The following is a 22,435-nucleotide window of genomic DNA, read 5'->3' as shown; positions in this document are numbered from 1 at the left end:
GTGAGGTGGTGTGTAATTTACCACTTCCTCCCCGTGCGTTCCATACGACTTTCTACTTGTGCGTTCCATATGGTGAAGGTGAGGGCTGAGGGCGCCATCTTGCTGTGACCTTAGTAACTGCAGTTTTTATTATCGTATAGTAAAGTAATACAGTAATGAGAAAAGGAAGAGCTCTTAGCGTGTCTCCCATTCATTAGCTCAGGATTATGGGAAAACATAATTCATCAAGCGATGACAGTAAATGTGGGAGAGGCAGCTTGACCTATAGAGAGAGATAGATTAGTAGGTAGACAGATGGAAAGATCACTCCTCAGCAGTGGCGTAGCTTAGGAGCTGTGGGCCCCGATGCAAGTTTTACATGGGGCCCCCCCAAGCACCCTATTCATAACAAATGATGCGGCTCACCAAAACCTGCCAATGGCAACTACAGTGTCAGAGGTGCAAGAAGGGGATGGGGAACAGTTTGTTGATGATTACCACTATTCAAGGTATCTATAGAAGTGATTATTATGAGCACAGGACCAATAGAGAGCTAATACTGCAGTTCAGGGAGGGCCCTACGGGGCCCCGATGCGGTCGCAACCTCTGCACCCCCTATTGCTACGCCCCTGCTCCTCAGCATAGAGCAAATTCTAGATTTAATAGTTATCAGGGAAAAATTATAAACTGCCCCCTCCCCTCCGACTCAGACACACACTGTTGTGATGCAGTAGCTAGAGGTGACCCCAGTAATTAGTAGCCACTGAGAAGAACCCCCAGTACAAGGGCATGGACACCACCGTGGTGTAGTGGTTAGTGCTCTTGCCTTGCAGTGCTGGGTCCCCAGCCAGGTCAACATCTGCAAGGAGTTTGTATGTTCTCCCCGTGTCTGTGTGGGTTTCCTCTGGGCACTCCGGTTTTCTCCCACATTCCAAAAACATACAGATAAGTTAATTGGCTTCCCCTAAATTGGCCTTAGACTATGATACATGCACTACACGATGCATAAATACACATATGACTATGGTAGGTACTAGATTGCAAGCCCCTATGAGGGACAGTTAGTGACAAGACAATACCTTCAGCCTTTGGCTAAGCTGTGCTGCTTTATCAATATAACTCATTAACACCGTAGCTCCCAACCGGCTCTTTTTCGTGCCTCTTTGGGATCCCAAATCCCTCTGTACCTCTTTCTTCCTTGTTTGGCCCTCTTCCATGACCGATGTACAAATCAGTGTGAATATATGTATTTTTCTACTGAATTTTTTTTTAATTCACATTTAACTTTATTCTCATCCTTTAACCACTTGAGGACCCACCAGCGCTGTTTTAGCTGATCTGTGCTGGGTGGGCTCTGCAGCCCCCAGCACAGATCAGGGTGCAGGCAGAGCGACCAGATCGCCCCCCTTTTTTCCCCACTAGGGGGATGATGTGCTGGGGGGGTCTGATCGCTCCTGCCTGCCGGGTGTTGCGGGGGGGGGGCACCTCAAAGCCCCCTCCGCGGCGAAATCCTCCCCCTCCCTCTCCTACCTGGCCCCCCCTGGTGAAATGGGCTGCACAGGACGCTATCCGTCCTGTGCAGCCAGTGACAGGCTGTCCCCTGTCACATGGCGGCGATCCCCGGCCGCTGATTGGCCGGGGATCGCCGATCTGCCTTACGGCGCTGCTGCGCAGCAGCGCCGTACAACAATGTAAACAAAGCGGATTATTTCTGCTTGTGTTTACATTTAGCCTGCGAGCCGCCATCGGCGGCCCGCAGGCTATTCACGGAGCCCCCCGCCGTGAATTGACAGGAAGCAGCCACTCGCGCGAGCGGCTGCTTCCTGATTAATCAGCCTGCAGCTGGCGACGCAATACTGCGTCGCTGGTCCTGCAGCTGCCACTTTGCCGACGCACGGTATAAGCGTGCGGTCGGCAAGTGGTTAAATTGATATATTTATTCTTTTCAAATGTTAATGTGAAGGTAAATGAACCAGGGTAGAAAGGACCAGTTTGGTTTGAATTATAAAACAATACATATTTCTTATGAAATCTTTATAGTGTGCATGGCTTGGGGTGTGGTGAGGGAATGACTAGCGGTGTGGCAGGGTCATGGCTTAAGTGTCCCTCTTTCTTATCTGAAAAAGTTGGGAGACATGAATAACACAACAACCCTGAATGCAAACCTTATGCATTTCCTTCTTGTCTCCTCAATATTCCTTTAGATCAGGGATCAGAAACATTTTTGGCTTAGAGAGCCATAAATGCCACATATTTTAAAATGTAATTCTGTGAGAGCCATAAATTTTAACCCCCTTGCCGTTCCAATTATTGCAGGGGGCAGCGCAGCACTTTTTTTTAATTTATTTTTTTTTAAATCATGTAGCTAGCCTAGCGCTAGCTACATGATAGCCGCTGACCAGCGGCATCCCCCCACCCACTCCGATCACCTTCGGCGATCTGCACAAGCAGGAAATCCCGTTCAGAACGTCACTGACATCATGGACATCGGGACGTCAGAGGGAGTCCCGATCCACCCCTCAGCGCTGCCTGCCACTGATTGGCCAGGCTGCGCAAGGGGTCTGGGGGGGGGAATGTGGCGCGACGTGACGGGTAGCGGCGATTCGGCGGCGAGCGGCGGCGATCGAGTTATGCACGCAGCTAGCAAAGTGCTAGCTGAGTGCAATAAAAAAATAAATAAACATCGGCCCAGCGGAGCCTGAACAATCCTCCTGCGCAGGTTACCCCGAGCTCAGCTCGGGATAACCGGCAAGGAGGTTAAACTGGGACAATGCGCATGCGCAGCAGAGGGCTCACGTCCCTGTTGCCATGGTGAGGTGTTTACATCCGCTGGGCAGCGGAAGTGTCAGATACATCTTCTTCATCTACTCTTGGGTTTCAGCAACATCAGCAATTTCCCCAAGAGCCAGAGAGGAGAAATACTGACTAACAGCTTATACAATTAGCTAACTGGCTTGGGGGTTGATTCACTTTGTAGGATGATATCCACGCACTTTGGCGCAATAGGCTGCCTATCAAGTGAAAGGCAGCTATTGGGCCAATCAAAGTGTGGGGATCTCGTTCTACAAAGTCACTGGACCTGACAGGATCCAGGGTGGGACAATTGGAGCGGCCGTTAGTTTTGGGAGGAGCACGAGTAAGTTAGTAGTGCATGCAACAGCAGTAGCGTACCTACTTTGAAAATTTTAGTTGCGCTTCCACACTAAGCTGCGCTGCTTGAGCAGTGTAGCTTAGTAAATAAACGCCTAACTATGAGCCAGATGTAGCCATCAAAAGAGCCACATCTGGCTCCCGAGCCATAGGTTTCCTACCTACCCCTGCTTTAGATTGTAAGCTGTCAAGGGTAGAAGTTTCTCCCTTTTGTTTCTTGAAAATGTTGCATGCTTTGCTAATCACCATACAATTAGTCCCTGGCTGTGACTAACTATACTGTATTAGTAAATTAGTTGATTGGCTGCTTGGTGTGTGTGTAGGTATTTGTCAGGTTAACAGTTTGTTGTGCGGTTGGTCATGTTGTGCGGTTGATCATGTTGTGCCGTTGGTTGTGCACTAAGTTGGACGTGTGTATGAGCCTTTAGTAATTACGTCTACCCCTCCTAACCCACTAGGAGCAATTTCTCATCGCTAGTGAAAAAGCTCTTGCTAATGCAATCCTATAGGGGATTTTTATAAAATCACATTGCTCTAGTGCAGGGGTCTCAAACTCAGTTTACCTGGGGGGCCGCAGGAGGCAAAGTCAGGATGAGGCTGGGCTGCATAAGGAATTTCACGATCGCGGCGCATCGCCGCCTCTGCCTGCCCCTCTCACTCTTCCTTCACAGAGAGGGGCGGGGAGAGGCGGTGATCCGTGCGGCGATTGACGTCAGGAGGGGCAGAAGCTGAAAGCTCTGCCCCTTCCAGGAAATGCCTGCGGATTGCCCCCCAGGCGATTTGGGGGCTCTGCAGCCCTTGTTTAGCGGCGGGGATGCAGCCTATTACTTGGGAGCACTGAAGCGAACTATAAGGAAGCTTTTGCCAGCGAGGGCCACAAAATATTGTATTGAGGGCCGCAAATGGCCCGCGGGCCGCGAGTTTGAGACCCCTGCTGTAGTGGGATCACATCAATAGCATTACATTAGCAAGAGCTTTTCAAATCACAAAGTTTCCCAGAAAAGCGCTCCTAGTGGGTTCCAGGCCTTAGGTTGTAACCCCATTTGCTAGCCAGACACCCCCCCCCCCCCCGTTTACTCTTCTCCACCACCAATGGACTCAGTTCCTTGACTGCTATATATATATATATGTACCTTCTTTTGGAATCTGCACGCCTTTGTTTGTTGTTTTATAGTTACTTTACCATTATTTTGTGTAACGTTGTTTAACACTGTAAAGTCTCTGTGTAACACATTTGTCTAAGGTTGTAATCTCTCCCATATCTTTTGTACAGCTCTGCATAATATGTTGTTGGCAGTTGGCACTTTATAAATAAAGTATAATAACAATAATAATATACTATGTACCAATATCTCTAATGTACTTTTCATGTATACCAATGTCTAGACATTATGCACCCCTTTTTGTTTCTCCAATTGTACAGACAAATGGAAGATGATGACACCATGTAATAATAATAATAATAATATGTTCAATTTGCTGGATAGAGTACTGTTCATACAGCCTTATCAATCCCTGCCATGTACTGATGAGGACCAAAAGTCCGAAACAGGCTGTCTACATGTGGGTTTGATATGGCTGTGTAAAACGTAAAGCTATAGGCTTGCTATACACCAGCGGTTCTGGATGCTTGCTTGGCTTAACAAGGGCGAAAAGGGATCATTTGCATATTCAGTACGGCATTGTGGGTAACCACAAATGTTCACTTATAACTGAATTATTGCAAATTTCCTTCTGTTTTAAGAAGGCAATTACACCACCAAGGTTTGCTTTTTTAGTAGGAGGGCTTTTTGGTTCCTTTTATCCCCCTATACATTCCTAGTAGTTTGGGTCACCCTGAGCTGCTTGGTTACTCTGTTGTAGTTAAAGCAAACTTTTGTTTTTCTTAACATCTTAATAAGGGGGCTTTTAGGACCATTGTAGTCCCTTACACACTCCAATGAGTTCTGGGTCACCATGAGCTTGCTGGTTAGTCTGTGCCTCTTGGTGTTACAAGCCCTACTGCATAGAGCCAAATTAATCCATGCCATGCACTGATGAGGATCAAACAATCCGAAACAGTCTGTATGCATGTTGGATTATTATGGCTCTGTACAAATTAACAAGCTGACACATCATTGCATTCCAGTGGTTCTGGAGGTGTGTTTAGCTTCTAAGGGTAACAATGGTTAATTTGCATATATTCAGCAGTGTTGCACTGAGAGACATCTCAAGCTCACTCCAACCTGAATTATCGCAAATTCTTTCTGTTTTAAGAAAGCAAACTTTTGTTTTTTGTAGTTAGTACGAGGTATTGTTGTAAAGCTTGCAGTTCCACTATTCTCCTCTAGGTGGTGCCCTCGCATATAGTGAGTGGAACGCACAGACCGGAAGCTAGAGGTGAAGTGCAGAGAAGACATCGCTGGGACTGGCAGTAGGTAATAACATTATTATTTTTATTTTAAATATTTTTACCTGTAGATTTGAGACCATGGCAGATATCAGGGCCTCCATAATGGCACTCAATTGCGTGCAAAGCCCTCTGATGTGCAAACTCAAAATCTTGTAAGCAGCCCCCCCCTGTGTTCAGCCCCCTCTGTATTCATCACCCCCCATGCAGCCCCCCTTCACGTGATCCTGGGCTGGCATGTAAAGCGCACAGCCAGGAAATAAAGCTTTCAACTGAGCTAATGAATTGCTTATTTCCCCAATCTGATTATACCTGTCACATGTGTAAATTCTAGTTCTGCCCCTTATACTTCTGGTCATTCATACACTTCTGTTAGTGTGCATCCTTCGCCTTCACCCTTGTGAATCCCTTGTGTGCTTTGCTTCCCCCTGTGCAACTTGTCTGTGCTCCTCCTTCAATGTACAGCCCTAGCTGTATCCAAGGCCTGTGTGGTGAAAGATATTGCGACCTATTCGATTTTGAAATGTGCTGTAAAGCTTTTCTCAGTCATCTCCACTGTAATAATTTGCAACTGCCGGTGTTCCAACATTTTAGCATACCCGACAGAATAGCATACAAATGGGTGTTTCTAAAGCAGCTTACATTTGAATGGTTAATTCTTCCCTCCAGTGGAAGTTATTATTTGACACCACGGGGGAGGAGTTATTAGTTCCCTCCAGGGGGGTTATTAGTTGCCCATCAAGGAGGGGGGGGTATTAGTTCCCTCCTGGGGGGTTATTAGTTGCACATCGGGGGGGTTGTTAGTTCCCTCCAGGGGCAGGTTATTAGTTGCCATCAGGGGAGGGTGAGGTTCTTACTACTCTTCCGGGGGAGGGGGGGTTATTAGTTGCCCGGCCCAGGAGGGTTCTGTGTGAGAATAGGGTTAGGTTGGGTTGCACTTTCTGATAACAACAGATTTAAGTAAATGCTTAGGTTGCAATTTCTGAGATGAATACCTATCAATTATTGCAGCCAGTTGCAAAGTCTTAGAAAGTTGTAAAACACTTCACCACACCTGCTAATCCCTTTCTTCTGCAAATCCCATGGTGTCCCTTCATTCTGGGCTTGTAATGCTGTTCTCTGGTTTTCCTCCTCACATGTACTCTCTGGGTCTATCCTCTCTCCTGCTGACTATGTACAGTGTAACGTGTATCCAGTACCTCTTCTCAATATGTGGATCCCACTATCTAACATCCACCTCCTGAGGGCCCTTTCCCACTGGGGCAGTGCGGTGTGGTATTTTTACCGCACCCCACTGCAGGGCAATTTTAGAATATGGGGCCTTTCATACCAATGCGGTGCAGCATGATGCAATGGAAGGGCAAACCTACGTTGTTACCGTACGGTGACCTGCGGTGAACCGGAACTAATGCAAGTTTATAGAGATGCGCGTTTTTTCAAATGACCGATGCAAGTACAGCCCGGCGGACGTCCGATGACGTCAGCGCGCCGGCGTGGGACGCAGAAGTGCCGGGCCTTGGAGCGCAGAAGACCCCGACCTGGCAGCCGGCCTGGCCAGGTCGGGTCGGCCACCGGAGACCACCGGGAGCCTGCGGTGCGGCGGCGAGGGCACCTCCTGCCTGCCACAGGCTGGAGGAAGACCCAGGTAAGTGGAAATTGATTTTTATTTTTTAGCCACCCTCCCTGAACCTTCCCTTTAAGTGTCACATATGCACGGAAGCGTATTTTAGCAATGGGATCATTTCACCAACAGGAAGGGAGTGGCACTTCCTACTTGGCTGGCTGCCAGATGGAGATTATCGCGTACTAACGCAGTAATCCCCCAAGGCCTGCTTTTGGCGGTGCAGTGCAGCCAATCCGCAGTGTGAAATCAGCCTTAAAGGAATACTATCGATTCACATATTTTTTTTCAATTGACACAGGAATTGTTTGGGAAGTGCTGCTAAGTACTGGTGTATACATTTTAGTAGCAACTTCTTTGTTTACTGTTAGCAAAATACTTTCAAATTTTACTGACGCCAAAACTGACGGCTGGCTGAGCCATGAGGAGAGGGGAAATTCCCCTCACACTTGATGTGTAGCTCTGTGTGTGACAGAGAAGAGAGCTCCCAACAGCTGCAGCTCCTGTGTCCTGTGTGTCTGACTGAAGTGTCTGAAGAGAGCAGAGGAAATGTAACTAATTGCCACAGCTTTCATACTGTTTTTGCTTTCAGAGTTTGATATGTTTGATATTTGCTTTCTGTAGTCTGATATGCAACTCTGGCTGTGCATTGAAGCAGACACCCCTTCTGCAATTGATTTGTCCCAATATAGCTAAATCCTACCCTCAATAAATTACAGTTTTTGCCTCTGATATTTAACATGAAAAGTAGGAAAATGTGTACACAGCTACTTAGACATTATTTGCACACTGTCATTTTAGAACACTTGGGTATCGATAGTATTCCTTTAGGCTGCTTACACACAGGTACGTTACAGGCGCACGTTAGTGCGCCTGTAACGCTCCCCCAACGCACAGCAATGTAACACAAGTGGGCTGTTCACACAGCCCACGTTGCATTACATGTAACGCTGCACGTTCTCCCGAAAGTGCAGCATGCTACGGCGTTAGAGCGGCTTAACATTTTTCATGTTCTTTTTAAATTCATTTTTCAGCACTTTGCAATTGAAGAAGCACCAAAAGTAGCAATGAAGTACTATAAAAATGATTTGGAGTATTTTCTTGCTTGCTTGAGGTTTAAAAGGCATTTAATTGACAAGTTGTGAAATATCACCTAGGAGAAAAAGCTAATTGCATATGGGCCCTGGTGTGAATTGTAGCACATGGGGATAAAGAAATGTAATGATGAGACTTGTAGTACATGTGGGTGGAGAAATATGATGGGATTTGCACTACATGTAAATGTATGAGGTACAATATATTCATATAACTGCATTTGGCATAATAATAATAATAATAATAATAATAATAATAACTCTAATGATGGACTCAAAGTGCTTAAGAGCTGAAACCACTAGGGGCGCACTCAGCAGGCTTACACGCTCAGCAGACTTAGTATTGGCTCAGGGCCGTTTTCCACTTGCAATCGCTAGCGTTCACGCTGAACGCTAGCGATTGCTGAATCGCAATTACCGGTGATTCCCCGACGTTCGCCGCCGCGATTTTTCTATGCTATGCACTGCATAGCAAAATCGCGGCAAATATCGCTCCGCCGCGCGTTCGCGTTCCTGACAAAAACTAATCGCGGTAGTGGAAATGACCTACCGCGATTCCTATGTTAAAAAGCAAACCGTAGCGATTGTAAAATCGCTAGCGGTTTGCGTTTTTGCGATTCAGCCAGCGCAAACGCGCTGGTGGAAAAGGGCCCTTACTGAATAAGAAGCAGTGAGATTTGAACCCAAGTCTCCTATGTCCAAGGCGGTGCCTGTAACCAGTACACTATCCAGCCACTATAACATCAGAATAACATTGGACTCAGTGTGGAAAGGCTTTATACCCATTATTCTTCTTACCACAGTTGAGTGACTGTACCATGTAGTGTTTTGTGTGACCAGTTATGAGCATGGTTGGCCATGACCCTGGTACTGCAGATGTTTTTGTTTCAGTAACATGGACAAAATAGCTTGCTGGTAAAAATAACATAACAGTCTATCCCACAACGGCTGTGCAACACATAATATATCACCACCATGACTTAGCCCAGAACCCTACAGCCCTTTTAATTCCCAACGTATTATCCCGTTACAGAGAGGAGTTTCCTGTGGAGGTCACATGACCACATCAGAAGGATGGAGAAGGACTGGAGTCATGTGTCTGAGAGCATATTAAATCTCACCCTGGAAATCATTTACCTGCTGACTGGAGAGGTGAGGAGAATTCTGGAAGTGTCACATGACATCACTGTTATGAAAACAAACACCTAACTGAGGGGTGAGAAACATTCTTGAATTACAACTTTACCTGACTCTTGTTCTTTGAATACAGGGTTTTCCTCTGGTGAAGCCTGGTGATCATGTGACCATCACTCTGCCTCTAAATCACTCACTAGAATGCAAGAAAAACAACAAGCAGATGATCCTAGAAGTCATCAAGAAGATAATTGAGCTGCTGACCGGAGAGGTGAGCAGTGCTGGGAATCATGGGACGTTATCAAATAACAGGAAGGGTGTGTCTAATGAGTTGTGTTAGGTTCCTATGAGGTGTGGAGGTGTTACTGTTTCTCCATGGAGGTAAATGAAGGTAATATATCTGTGTGGGGAGGATTGTGCTTGGATGTTCAGAACTACCCATAACCTCTACCACAGCTGGCACAAGGTCCATAATGTTTTTAATGTCTTTTACTGTGCATGGATGCCTATGTTTAATGTCACATGTTTTCTTTTGGGGATGTCAGGGGGCAGCCTTGAGGCCTTTTTTACATTTACTATTCCTGGATTAAATTGTGTTTTGCTAAGTTGCAAATGTGTGCTGAATTATTTTGTACTTTGTTACACATGAATGTTTCCCTGTATTGTGGCTCTCTGTGTCACATTTCCTGCATTGCAGGAGGTGGAGGAACTTCTGGGAGGACAGAGGGATGAGGAGGAGGACACTGTTATGGCAGATCGGAAGGTCCTTAAGGGAGAGCTAGAAGATGAAGATGAGGAAATTGTGATGGAGGAGTGGCAATATTTAGAAGGACACAAAGCTCTCTACAAGGATTTCATGATGAAGAATGAGCTGCCCCTCACATCTCCGGGTAAGAGGAGACTTTCATTTCCTTGCAGAGGAGAAAGCAGCATGGAGAGATCCTCCATAAACACACAGGAACAATATCCAAAGGCAAAACTAAAGACCTTTGTTAGCTCTAGAGCAAAAACAGCTGTCCATTAAAGTCTTTTTTATTTGGTTATACCATGACCTCGATTAAAACTTTCACAGAAATGCCCCCAAAAAATGTGTATTCAGATAGTCCGTGTTTCCCACAGATGGATCCAGTAACAGAAGCCCACATTGTGCAGGTTCTCCTTTTTCCCAGAAATTGGCACCGGAAGATGACACCAACCCACACTACTATGAGGTAGGTGCAGCTGGAAATGGAGGTCTACAACTCAAAAGCAGGGCTGTGGAGTTGGACCATAAATCTTTGAACTCCAACATCTCAGTTTGTGGTATCTCCTACTCCAACTCTGACTCCTCTGTTTTTAATATACTAATGTTTTTCCCTTGTGGCTGGATGGTGTAATGGTTAAGGGCTCTGCCTCTGACAAGGGAGACCAGGGTTTGAATCTCAGCTCTGCCTGTTCAGTAAGCCAGGCACCTATTCAGTAGGAGACCTTAGGCAAGTCTCCCTAACACTGCTACTGCCTATAGAGCGCGTCCTAGTGGCTGCAGCTCTGGCGCTTTGAGTCCGCCAGTAGAAAAGCGCAATATAAATGTTATTTGTCTTGTCTTGTCTTGTCCTTGTTGATTGAGCACAACCTACAGGTAATTTCATCACCTCCAAAGCTCAGCAATTTTAAATGTTAAGATGGTGTCTGGATTTGAGAACTAAACAAAGAACTACTGGCTAGGAATGTGAACCCTAATGAGCATCCAAGGCAGTGACTACCAGTTTGAATGACAATACCATTAAAGGACAACTGAAGCGAGAGGGATATGGAGGCTACTATATTTATTTCCTTTTAAGCAAAACCATTTGCCTGGCTATCTGTTGATCCTCAGCCTCTAATACGTTTAGCCAGACTCTGAGCATGCAGCATATCAGGTGTTTCCGACATTATTGTCAGATCTGACTAGATTAGCTGCATGCCAGTTTCAGGTGTATCACACACCTGCAGACACTGCTGCAACCAAATAGATCAGAAGGGCTGCCAGGCAACTGGTGTTGTTTAAAAGGAAATAATTACGACAGTCTCCATTTTCTTCTCACTTCAGTTGTCCTTTACATTTTAGAACTAAAATCTATAGCTAAACCTATGTCATGGTACATTTTGTTTGTCAAATTGGTTGAAGAAACTAAAACATTCATTAACCTTAAAGTTAAAACAAGCAATTATGCAATAAAAAGAATAATTTTTTTTTTTTATAATATAAAGAAATTACAAAGTTTAAAATAATATTATTACCATAGATAAAAATCAGAAGAACCAAAGGAAAGATGGAAGGCACTGGGACGTTCCAGGAGAATTGCTTTTGTCTGATTGCCTAGTACTCATGTGGAATGCAAAAACTTATTCTCAGGCCCAGTGCACACCAAAACCGCTAGCAGATCGTCAAAACGCTAGCGGTTTTGGGAGCAGAGAGCCGATATTTGCCGGATGCACACCGAGCGGATTTTGTATGAGATCCGCCGGCCGCATCAGCATCCGCGTGGCTAATGTATCTCTATGGGCTGGTGCACACCGGTGGTTTGAGGTTTTAAGCAAACCGCAAACGTGCAGCAAGAGGCACGTTTGCGGTTTGCTAAAAACCTCAAACCGCCGGTGTGCACCAGCCCATAGAGATACATTAGCCATGCAGATTTTCAGGCGGCTGCGGCCAGCGGATCCGCCCGGTGTGCACTGGGCCTCAAAGGGAATAAGGAGGCTACCATTTTCATGCTTTTATAAACAATGCCAGTTGCCTGGCTGGCATGCTGAAATTTTGGCTTTATCAACATATAGGGCTTGATTCACTAAGACAAACAGCATGCCTTATCCACGTTAACAGGCCTTATCAGAGATAACACGCCTTACCTGATGTAACACTCCTTATCAGAGATAAAACGCCTTATCAAAGTTAACATGCCTTATTAGAGTAGCATAGTGAGCGCTACGAGCTGATGCCTGCTAATTGGCAATGATGAGAGTTCCACTCATCCTGCCCTGAGCCCCTGCAGGTTCGTAGCGATCGCTATGCTACTCTGATAAGGCATGTTAACTTTGATAAGATGTGATATCTCTGATAAGGGGTGTTAACTCGGATAAGGCATGCTATTTGTCTTAGTGAATCAAGCCCATAGGGTGAAAACCCTGGTGATGTGTCTGATCCAAGTTCATCAGCTGGTGTTAGTGGATGCTCCAGAAGATGTCCCTGCACCAGTTTTAGAATAATTTTTTTTTCTAGCTTACCTCCTATGCACCTAGGTGCATTTTACGGTCAGGTGTGTCTTATGGATCAAAATATGCAATGCTTTAATATGTTTATTATCTGTGAAATAGAACATTTTATTTGTATATCTTGTACAGTATATTGTATTTTTTCATTACAATATAAATATATCAGGATTTGGATTCAATACTCCAGATACCCAATAATTGCTTCCAACTCCACAGTCCTGTTCAGAAGTATCTTCAAACTGTAAAAGATAACAGTGTTTTATGTTTTCATATTGTTGTATTATTCACATCTTAAAGGGAACCTTAACTGCTGCGGAAAAATAAATTCACTTACCTGGGGGCTTTCCCAAGCCTCCTGCAGCCGTCCTGTGCCCGCGCCGGTCCTTCGGTGCCCTCCGGTCTCCCTCCGCCGCTGAGTTTCGATTTCGGACGACTGCCAGTCGTCCTGGGGCCTCTTCCGCATTCCTTGTCGTAAACTGCAGTAAAGCGCGTCCGCATGACGCCAAACGCGTCATCGCATGACGTCAAACGCGTCATGCGGACGCGCTTTACTGCAGTTTACGACCAGGAATGCGGAAGAGGCCCCAGGACGACTGGCAGTCGTCCGAAATCGAAACTTAGCGGCGGAGGGAGACCGGAGGGCACCGAAGGACCGGCGCGGGCACAGGACGGCTGCAGGAGGCTTGGGAAAGCCCCCAGGTAAGTGAATTTATTTTTCCGCAGCAGTTAAGGTTCCCTTTAAATATATTGATCTAATCTTTATTTGTATGATTTTTGGGGTGTAGAGTGAAGAACTAGAACTAAGACATATAAGCATTGAGGAAGAAGAGACAGATGAGAGGCAATTTAGGGAGGAAGAGGAACTTATGCAGTCTATTAAAGAGGAAGTAGAAGAAGATGAAACATATGATTCCTATGATCAACAGTCTACGGAGGAGGGTGAAATGATGAGGATAATTAAAGAGGAAGAAGATGACCTGTATCATTCATATGATGAGCAATCTACGCAGTGTGATGTAAGGACTCTGACAATTAAAGACAAAGAATTTTCTATAAATTCCAGCATAGGTAAGTTATAAAAATTCCAGGAAGGAGTGGGGGGGGTAAAACCTTGACATATGAAAGGCCAATCTTCATTCCCCAGTATCGTCAGATTCCCTACAAAAGAGGAGGAGATACTGTACACCATATGAGAGACCCATCTCCATTCCTCAGCATAACACCATGTTCCCAATAAATGAGGAGGAGATACTGTACACCATATGAAAGGCCCATCTCCATTCCTCAGCATAACACCATGTTCCCAACAAATGAGGAGGAGATACTGTACACCATATGAAAGGCCCATCTCCATTCCTCAGCATAACACCATGTTCCCAACAAATGAGGGGGAGATACTGTACACCATATGAAAGGCCCATCTCCATTCCTCAGCATAACACCATGTTCCCAACAAATGAGGAGGAGATACTGTACACCATATAAGAGGCCCATCTCCATTCCTCAGTATAACATCATGTTCCCAGCAAATGAGGAGGAAATGCTGTACACCATATAAAAGGTCCATCTCCATTCCTCAGTATAACATCATGTTCCCAACAAATGAGGAGGAGATACTGTACACCATATGAAAGGCCCATCTCCATTCCTCAGTATAACATCATGTTCCCAACAAATGAGGAGGAGATACTGTACACCATATAAGAGGCCCATCTCCATTCCTCAGCATAACGCCATGTTCCCAACAAATGAGGGGGAGATACTGTACACCATATGAAAGGCCCATCTCCATTCCTCAGCATAACACCATGTTCCCAACAAATGAGGAGGAGATACTGTACACCATATAAGAGGCCCATCTCCATTCCTCAGTATAACATCATGTTCCCAGCAAATGAGGAGGAAATGCTGTACACCATATAAAAGGTCCATCTCCATTCCTCAGTATAACATCATGTTCCCAACAAATGAGGAGGAGATACTGTACACCATATGAAAGGCCCATCTCCATTCCTCAGTATAACATCATGTTCCCAACAAATGAGGAGGAGATATTGTACACCATATAAGAGGCTCGTCTCCATTCCTCAGTATAACATCATGTTCCCAACAAATGAGGAGGAGATACTGTACACCATATGAGAGGCCCATCTCCATTCCTCAGTATAACATCATGTTCCCAACAAATGAGGAGGAGATACTGTACACCATATGGGAGGCCCATCTCCATTCCTCAGCATAACACCATGTTCCCAAAAAATGAGGAGGAGACACTGTACACCAGGGGTGCCCACACTTTTTCGGCTCACGAGCTACTTTAAAATTTGCAGAGGCCAGGAGATCTACCAACGGTTTAAATGCTAAGCACGCCCCCCCCCCCCCCCCCCCCGCGTAGGTTAGCCAGGTATATGTGCCCGCAGCATAGGTTACATGCCCTCAGTATAGGTTAGCCAGGTATATGGGCCCTCAGTGTAGGTTAGCCAGGTATATGGGGCCTCAGTGTAGTTAGCCAGGTATATGGTCCCTCAGTGTAGTTAGCCAGGTATATGGGCCCCCAGTGTTGGTTAGCCAGGTATATGGGCCCCCAGTGTAGGTTAGCCAGATATATGGGCCCTCAGTGTAGTTAGCCAGGTATATGGGCCCCCAGTGTAGTTTAGCCAGGTATATGGGCCCCCAGTGTAGGTTAGCCAGGTATATGGGCCCCCAGTGTAGGTTAGCCAGGTATATGGGCCCCCAGTGTAGGTTAGCCAGGTATATGGGCCCCCAGTGTAGGTTAGCCAGGTATATGGGCCCCCAGTGTAGGTTAGCCAGGTATATGGGCCCCCAGTGTAGGTTAGCCAGGTATATGGTCCCTCAGTGTAGGTTAGCAAGGTATATGGGCCCCCAGTGTAGGTTAGCAAGGTATATGGGCCCCCAGTGTAGGTTAGCCAGGTATATGGGCCCCCAGTGTAGGTTAGCAAGGTATATGGGCCCCCAGTGTAGGTTAGCAAGGTATATGGGCCCCCAGTGTAGGTTAGCCAGGTATATCGGCCCTCCAGGCATATGTACCTGCAGCGTAGGTTAGCAGGCAGGCAGAGAAGAGGCGGCGAGGAGAGACTCTGGCAGGCCAATGGGATGCAGGAGAGAAGCGGCGGCGAAGAGAGAGGCGGCGCGGCTGCTACGTCATGGCTGGGGGCGGCGCCGGGCACGTTACAAGCACGCACGTTGCAGGCTGCCCGTCGCCGGCCCCAGCCATGACGTAGCGGCCGCGCCGCCTCTCTCCTCCCTCTCTCCTCGCCTGCATCCTTATTGGCCAGCAGCTAAACATGATGAGCTGCTGGCCGCAACAAACATTTACGAGACGCGGCCTACCAAGAAGGCGGTTGCGATCTACCGGTAGATCGCGATTTACCTATTGGGCAGCCCTGCTGTACACCATATGAAAGGCCCATCTCCATTCCTCAGCATAACACCATGTTCCCAATAAATGAGTAGGAGATACTGTACACCATATGAGAGGTCCATCTCCATTCCTCAGTATAACATCATGTTCCCAACAAATGAGGAGGAGATACTGTACACCATATGAGAGGTCCATCTCCATTCCTCAGTATAACATCATGTTCCCAACAAATAAGGAGGAGATACTGTACACCATATGAAAGGCCCATCTCCATTCCTCAGTATAACATCATGTTCCCAACAAATAAGGAGGAGATACTGTACACCATATGAAAGGCCCATCTCCATTACTCAGTATAACACCATGTTCCCAGCAAATGAGGAGGAGATACTGTACACCATATGAAAGGCCCATCTCCATTCCTCAGTATAACATCATGTTCCCAACAAATGAGGAGGAGATACTGTACACCATATGAAAGGCTCATCTCCATTCCTCAGCGTAACATCATGTTCCCAACAAATGAGGAGGAGATACTGTACACCATATGAAAGGCCCATCTCCATTCCTCAGTATAACATCATGTTCCCAACAAATGAGGAGGAGATACTGTACACCATATGAAAGGCCCATCTCCATTCCTCAGTATAACATTATGTTCTCAACAAATGAGGAGGAGATACTGTACACCATATGAAAGGCCCATCTCCGTTCCTCAGTATAACATCATGTTCCCAACAAATGAGGAGGAGATACTGTACACCATATGAAAGGCTCATCTCCATTCCTCAGCGTAACATCATGTTCCCAACAAATGAGGAGGACATACTGTACACCATATGAAAGGCCCATCTCCATTCCTCAGTATAACATCATGTTCCCAACAAATGAGGAGATACTGTACACCATATGAAAGGCCCATCTCCGTTCCTCAGTATAACATCATGTTCCCAACAAATGAGGAAATACTGTACACCATATGAGAGGCCCATCTCCATTCCTCAGTATAACATCATGTTCCCAACAAATGAGGAGGAGATACTGTACACCATATGAGAGGCCCATCTCCATTCCTCAGTATAACATTATGTTCTCAACAAATGAGGAGGAGATACTGTACACCATATGAGAGGCCCATCTCCATTCCTCAGTGTAACATCATGTTCCCAATACATGAGGAGGAGATACTGTACACCATATGAGAGGCCCATCTCCATTCCTCAGTATAACATCATGTTCCCAACACATGAGGAGGAGATACTGTACACCATATGAAAGGCCCATCTCCATTCCTCAGTATAACATCATGTTCCCAACACATGAGGAGGAGATACTGTACACCATATGAGAGGCCCATCTCCATTCCTCAGTATAACATCATGTTCCCAACAAATGAGGAAATACTGTACACAATATGAAAGGCCCATCTCCATTCCTCAGTATAACATCATGTTCCCAACAAATGAGGAGGAGATACTGTACACCATATGAAAGGCCCATCTCCGTTCCTCAGTATAACATGTTCCCAACAAATGAGGAAATACTGTACACAATATGAAAGGCCCATCTCCATTCCACAGTATAACATCACATTCCCTAGAAATAAAACTGGCATCTAGTATGCCATGTAGAAAGCCCATCTCCATTCCTCAGCTTCAGTCCATATTTTTACTAGCTAAGGTGGGTGTAGGTTCATCTCCATCCCATGCATAAGAATATCATCTCTGTGACCCAGTGTGCTATAGTTGGTTTGGGTGGCCCACGTCTGTGATGGGGCTCAGTGACTTTGATGACTACTAGTTCAGCCTACACGTCTTCTGATTGTAGAATATGAAACATTAACGTCTGTAATAGGAATAATTTTCCTTTAGGTGGGAGACACAATGTGAACACCTTGGAACAACACCTCATATCAGATCCTGAAGATGATTCGGAAGATAACTGCACAGCTCAATTTTCTCCTGGGGGAAACCCTGTTTTTGGAAACGCCCATCACCGAATATTGCCTTGTCCTGAATGCAGCAAATTTTGCGATTCTGAGGCCTCTCTTGCTTTGCACCTGAAGACGCATGCATCAAAGCATCCATTGTCCTGTTCAGAATGTGGGAAATGTTTTAGATGGAAGTCAGATGTTGTTAGGCATCAGAGAGTTCACAATGAAGAGAGGCCCTATGCTTGTTCTGAGTGTAAGAAATCTTTCAAAGAAGCCAGGCATCTGCAGATCCATCAGAGAGTTCACACTGTGGAAAGACCCTTTTCGTGCACCATGTGTGACAGAAACTTCACTCATATATCTGCCCTCAAAAGTCATCTGAAGGTCCACACTGGTGAGAAGCCGTTTTCCTGCCCTGAGTGTGGGAAATGTTTTATTCATAAAGGATCCCTTTTTAAACACCAGAAGATTCACACAGGTGAGCGTCCATTCTCTTGTTCAGACTGTGGGAAATGTTTTGTTTATAAAGGAGCCCTTCTTGAGCACCAGAGAATTCACTCACGTGAGCATTTCTTTACCTGTGCAGAGTGTGGGAAAGGCTTCAGTCATAAAGGAAACTTGCATAAGCACCAGAGAACTCACACAGGTGAGCGGCCTTTTTCTTGTTCTGAGTGCGACAAATGTTTTACACGGAAAGAAGGTCTACTTGAACACCAGAAAAAGCACAGCTGCTGATACTTATGACAAATATAGAGTTTAATTCTATAGATTTGATTATTTTCAGTTTAGAGAAATTTCATCGTAAAAATGGAGTTGTTAAAGTGACACTGAAGTGAAAAAAAAAATGATATAATGAATTGGTTGTGTAGTACGGATAATTACTAGAGCATTAGTAACAAAGAAAAGCGTCTCATATTTTTATTTTCCGTTATATAGCTTTTTTTTTCATAACATTGCATCATTCTCTAATATTTGCAGTTTACACACTACACTCAGCATCTAAATGATTTCACAGAGCAGGCTAGTGAACTTTTGAAGTTTCCCCTGCAGAAAAACACAAACTACAGTGACTGACACTTGCGATAATAAGCTTCAGAAGACAGAGCTCTCTGTGACTTTGACAGTCGGAGAGATCGGTGAAGCTCTTTTGCATAGATAACAACTGGAGTTTCTTAACTCTTCCTGTACTGGTAACAATATTAGACTTATATCTCTGCTGCTAATATTTGATTTCTTAGCTGTACTATACAGGTCCTTCTCAAAAAATTAGCATATTGCGATACAGTTCATTATTTTCTGTAATGTACTGATAAACATTAGGCTTTCATATATTTTAGATTCATTACACACAACTGAAGTAGTTCAAGCCTTTTATTGTTTTAATATTGATGATTTTGGCATACAGCTCATGAAAACCCAAAATTCCTATCTCAAAAAATTAGCATATCATGAAAAGGTTCTCTAAACGAGCTATTAACCTAATCATCTGAATCAACTAATTAACTCTAAACACCTGCAAAAGATTCCTAAGGCTTTTAAAAACTCCCAGCCTGGTTCATTAATCAAAACCGCAATCATGACTACCGACCTGACTGCTGTCCAGAAGGCCATCATTGACACCCTCAAGCAAGAGGGTAAGACACAGAAATAAATTTCTGAATGAATAGGCTGTTCCCAGAGTGCTGTATCAAGGCACCTTAGAGGGAAGTCTGTGGGAAGGAAAAAGTGTGGCAGAAAACGCTGCACAACGAGAAGAGGTGACCGGACCCTGGGAAAGATTGTGGAGAAGGACTGATTCCAGACCTTGGGGGACCTGCAGAAGCAGTGTACTGAGTCTGGAGGAGAAACATCCAGAGCCACCGTGTACAGACGTGTGCAGGAAATGGGCTACAGGTGCCGCATTCCCCAGGTCAAGCCACTTTTGAACCAGAAACAGCGGCAGAAGCGCCTGACCTGGGCTACAGAGAAGCAGCACTGGACTGTTGCCCAGTGGTCCAAAATACTTTTTTTTCGGATGAAAGCAACTTTTGCATGTCATTTGGAAATCAAGGTGCCGGAGTCTGGAGGAAGACTGGGGAGAGGGAAATGCCAAAATGCCTGAAGTCCAGTGTCAAGTACCCACAGTCAGTGATGGTCTGGGGTGCCATGTCAGCTGCTGTTGTTGGTCCACTGTGTTTTATCAAGGGCAGGGTCAATGCAGCTAGCTATCAGGAGATTTTGGAGCACTTCATGCTTCCATCTGCTGAAAAGCTTTATGGAGATGATTTCATTTTTCAGCACGACCTGGCACCTGCTCACAGTGCCAAAACCACTGGTAAATAGTCTACTGACCATGGTATTACTGTGCTCAATTGGCCTGCCAACTCTCCTGACCTGAACCCCATAGAGAATCTGTGGGATATTGTGAAGAGAAAGTTGAGAGACGCAAGACCCAACACTCTGGATGAGCTTAAGGCCGCTATCGAAGCATCCTGGGCCTCCATAACAGCTGAGCAGTGCCACAGGCTGATTGCCTCATTGAAGCAGTCATTTCTGCAAAAGGATTCCCGACCAAGTATTGAGTGCATAACTGAAAATAATTATTTGAAGGTTGACTTTTTTTGTTTTAAAAACATTTTTCTTTTATTGGTCGGATGAAATATGCTAATTTTTTGAGATAGGAATTTGGGGTTTTCATGAGCTGTATGCCAAAATCCTCAATATTAAAACAATAAAAGGCTTGAACTACTTCAGTTGTGTGTAATGAATCTAAAATATATGAAAGTCTAATGTTTATCAGTACATTACAGAAAATAATGAACTTTATCCCAATATGCTAATTGTTTGAGAAGGACCTGTACATACAAATCATTATATCGTAAGTTTATTTTCACTTCAGATTCCCTAAGTCCAGGGAAAATGATATTTCAGGTATATCAAATCTGTTCCCACCCACTTTGAATGTTTTGTCTAATGAAGGCTCCTCCTCCTGGGCAAGTAACGAGGTAACATATTAAAGAGGAACTGTACACTTGTGATTTACAGATCTCTGTCTCATTACATAGACAAGAGGGCGACATTACGGCTCCAATCCTGTAGCCATTTGTGTTTCTTCCATAGCTCCACTTTAGCCCACAGATGGGCACCATCACATTGATGAGATTTACGTTGTGCTTTTGTCCTCTACTCACCCACCTAAATGCACTTCCGTTCAGCCTCCAGCGCCTAATATATGTAAGATGATGTGTACTGGACAGTATTTTGCACAGTTCTGATACAGCCAGCAGTTGCAGGAATGTTCTCTTATAGTGGCTTCCAGGACCCCCTATAGACTTAAAGCCCTGCTTAAAGGAAATCTATGGGAAAAAAAGAGATACCAGGCTAGAGGGAGGCCTCTGGATCATGAATTCTTGTGTTCTTCCCGACCCCACCGCTGCTTCCCGGGACTCTCTTCTTCACAGCCACGCTACAGCCCAAGTAGAAGGTGCTGCACTGTGCTTGCGCAAGTCCTGGATGTGGCTGAGCAGTAGAATAAAGCCGCTAATGCAATGAGACAAAACCCATGCACGACGAACTCTGCTATTGTGCATCGGTGACCAGGCACAGTGCGGCCAAGCTCATATTTGGAGGGGAGTGTGTCCACAGCAGTATGCACAGTGCCGTCACGCTTGTACTCGGAGGGGACTACGACCACAGGAGCAGGTGCAGTATGGCCATGCTCGTACTTGGAGGGAGCCACGGCCACAGGATCAGGCACAGTGCGCCCACCCTCATACCCACAGGGGGCCACGGCCACAGGAGCAAATTGAACAAGCCATTGTCAAATTTGCTTAACGGATCCTAGCACTGGATCGGTGAGGTCAAGGACAGTGGTGGAAGCCTCAGAACTGTCCAGAGGCTTCTCTCTACTAAGGTAAGTATCTAACTCTTTGTCAAAAAGTCACTTCTGGTTTACTGTAACATAAAAATACAAAGCAGCTCACACAGCTACTTGCTCTAAGTGACTGTGAAGTAAACTTTGAGCTTGTAACCTGAGCATATGGTTATGGTGTTCACAATTAGACATGTATCTGTAAACTGCAGACTATATAAAGGATCAAGGGATGAGACACTCTGTGGCCTTGTAGATAAGGAACTGAAGTAAACAACAACGCATCTATGTCTTCCTATAATACCTATTTTCTTCTACAATTGCTTTAATGTGGACCTGAACTCTTGCCCAGGACAGAAGGCAAACAGAGAAATGCACCCTGTATGTATTTAGAGAGTTAAGCCTGTCTAATCCCCCCTTATCTGTGACTAAGCACAAATTGTAATTTAATGCAAAGTATGAAAGGTCATCGCTCAAAGTCCAGTCTGTTATGCAGAAGATCTGTGTACAAGATTCAACACATGGAAGGTAAATGACAAATCTACAGTGTACCTCCCTTTATTAATTGATTCACTAAATCCAATGGCCAACGGGCCCGACAGCGCATCAGGGGTATTGGCCACCCCTCAGCCTCAGTGGCACAGTCTGTTGGGCTCTTGTCTCTCCAGTGCA

The 22,435-nt window shown here is 45.3% G+C and overlaps 1 protein-coding gene across 2 annotated transcripts; it reads left to right on the top strand.

The window, feature by feature from the left end:
* Window positions 1-5,478: 5,478 nt before the first annotated feature.
* On the top strand, window positions 5,479-19,147 carry LOC137534487 (zinc finger protein 25-like). 2 transcript variants are annotated; one of them, XM_068256005.1, is made up of 8 exons: window positions 5,479-5,546; window positions 9,267-9,385; window positions 9,504-9,638; window positions 10,065-10,257; window positions 10,487-10,578; window positions 13,384-13,666; window positions 17,852-18,391; window positions 18,500-19,147. In XM_068256005.1, exons 2-8 carry the CDS (start codon window positions 9,308-9,310, stop codon window positions 18,646-18,648), a joined length of 1,470 nt encoding a protein of 489 aa, XP_068112106.1. In that variant the 5' UTR covers window positions 5,479-5,546; window positions 9,267-9,307; the 3' UTR covers window positions 18,649-19,147. The 2 variants fall into 2 exon arrangements, with proteins under 2 accessions (XP_068112106.1, XP_068112105.1); XM_068256004.1 differs by having other exon boundaries at window positions 17,852-19,147.
* Window positions 19,148-22,435: the final 3,288 nt, after the last annotated feature.

Source organism: Hyperolius riggenbachi, chromosome 10 (assembly GCF_040937935.1).
Source record: "Hyperolius riggenbachi isolate aHypRig1 chromosome 10, aHypRig1.pri, whole genome shotgun sequence".
Classification (NCBI taxonomy): domain Eukaryota; kingdom Metazoa; phylum Chordata; class Amphibia; order Anura; family Hyperoliidae; genus Hyperolius; species Hyperolius riggenbachi.
This window is presented reverse-complemented; position numbering and strand designations above follow the sequence as displayed.

Bases quoted from the DNA above. Each gene is read 5' to 3' on its own strand.
- LOC137534487 (XM_068256004.1), top strand. From the start codon at position 9,308: ATGGAGAAGGACTGGAGTCATGTGTCTGAGAGCATATTAAATCTCACC. The intron at 9,386-9,503 runs GTGAGGAGAATT...CTTTGAATACAG, and splicing joins TTTACCTGCTGACTGGAGAG to GGTTTTCCTCTGGTGAAGCC. The intron at 9,639-10,064 runs GTGAGCAGTGCT...CCTGCATTGCAG, and splicing joins TTGAGCTGCTGACCGGAGAG to GAGGTGGAGGAACTTCTGGG.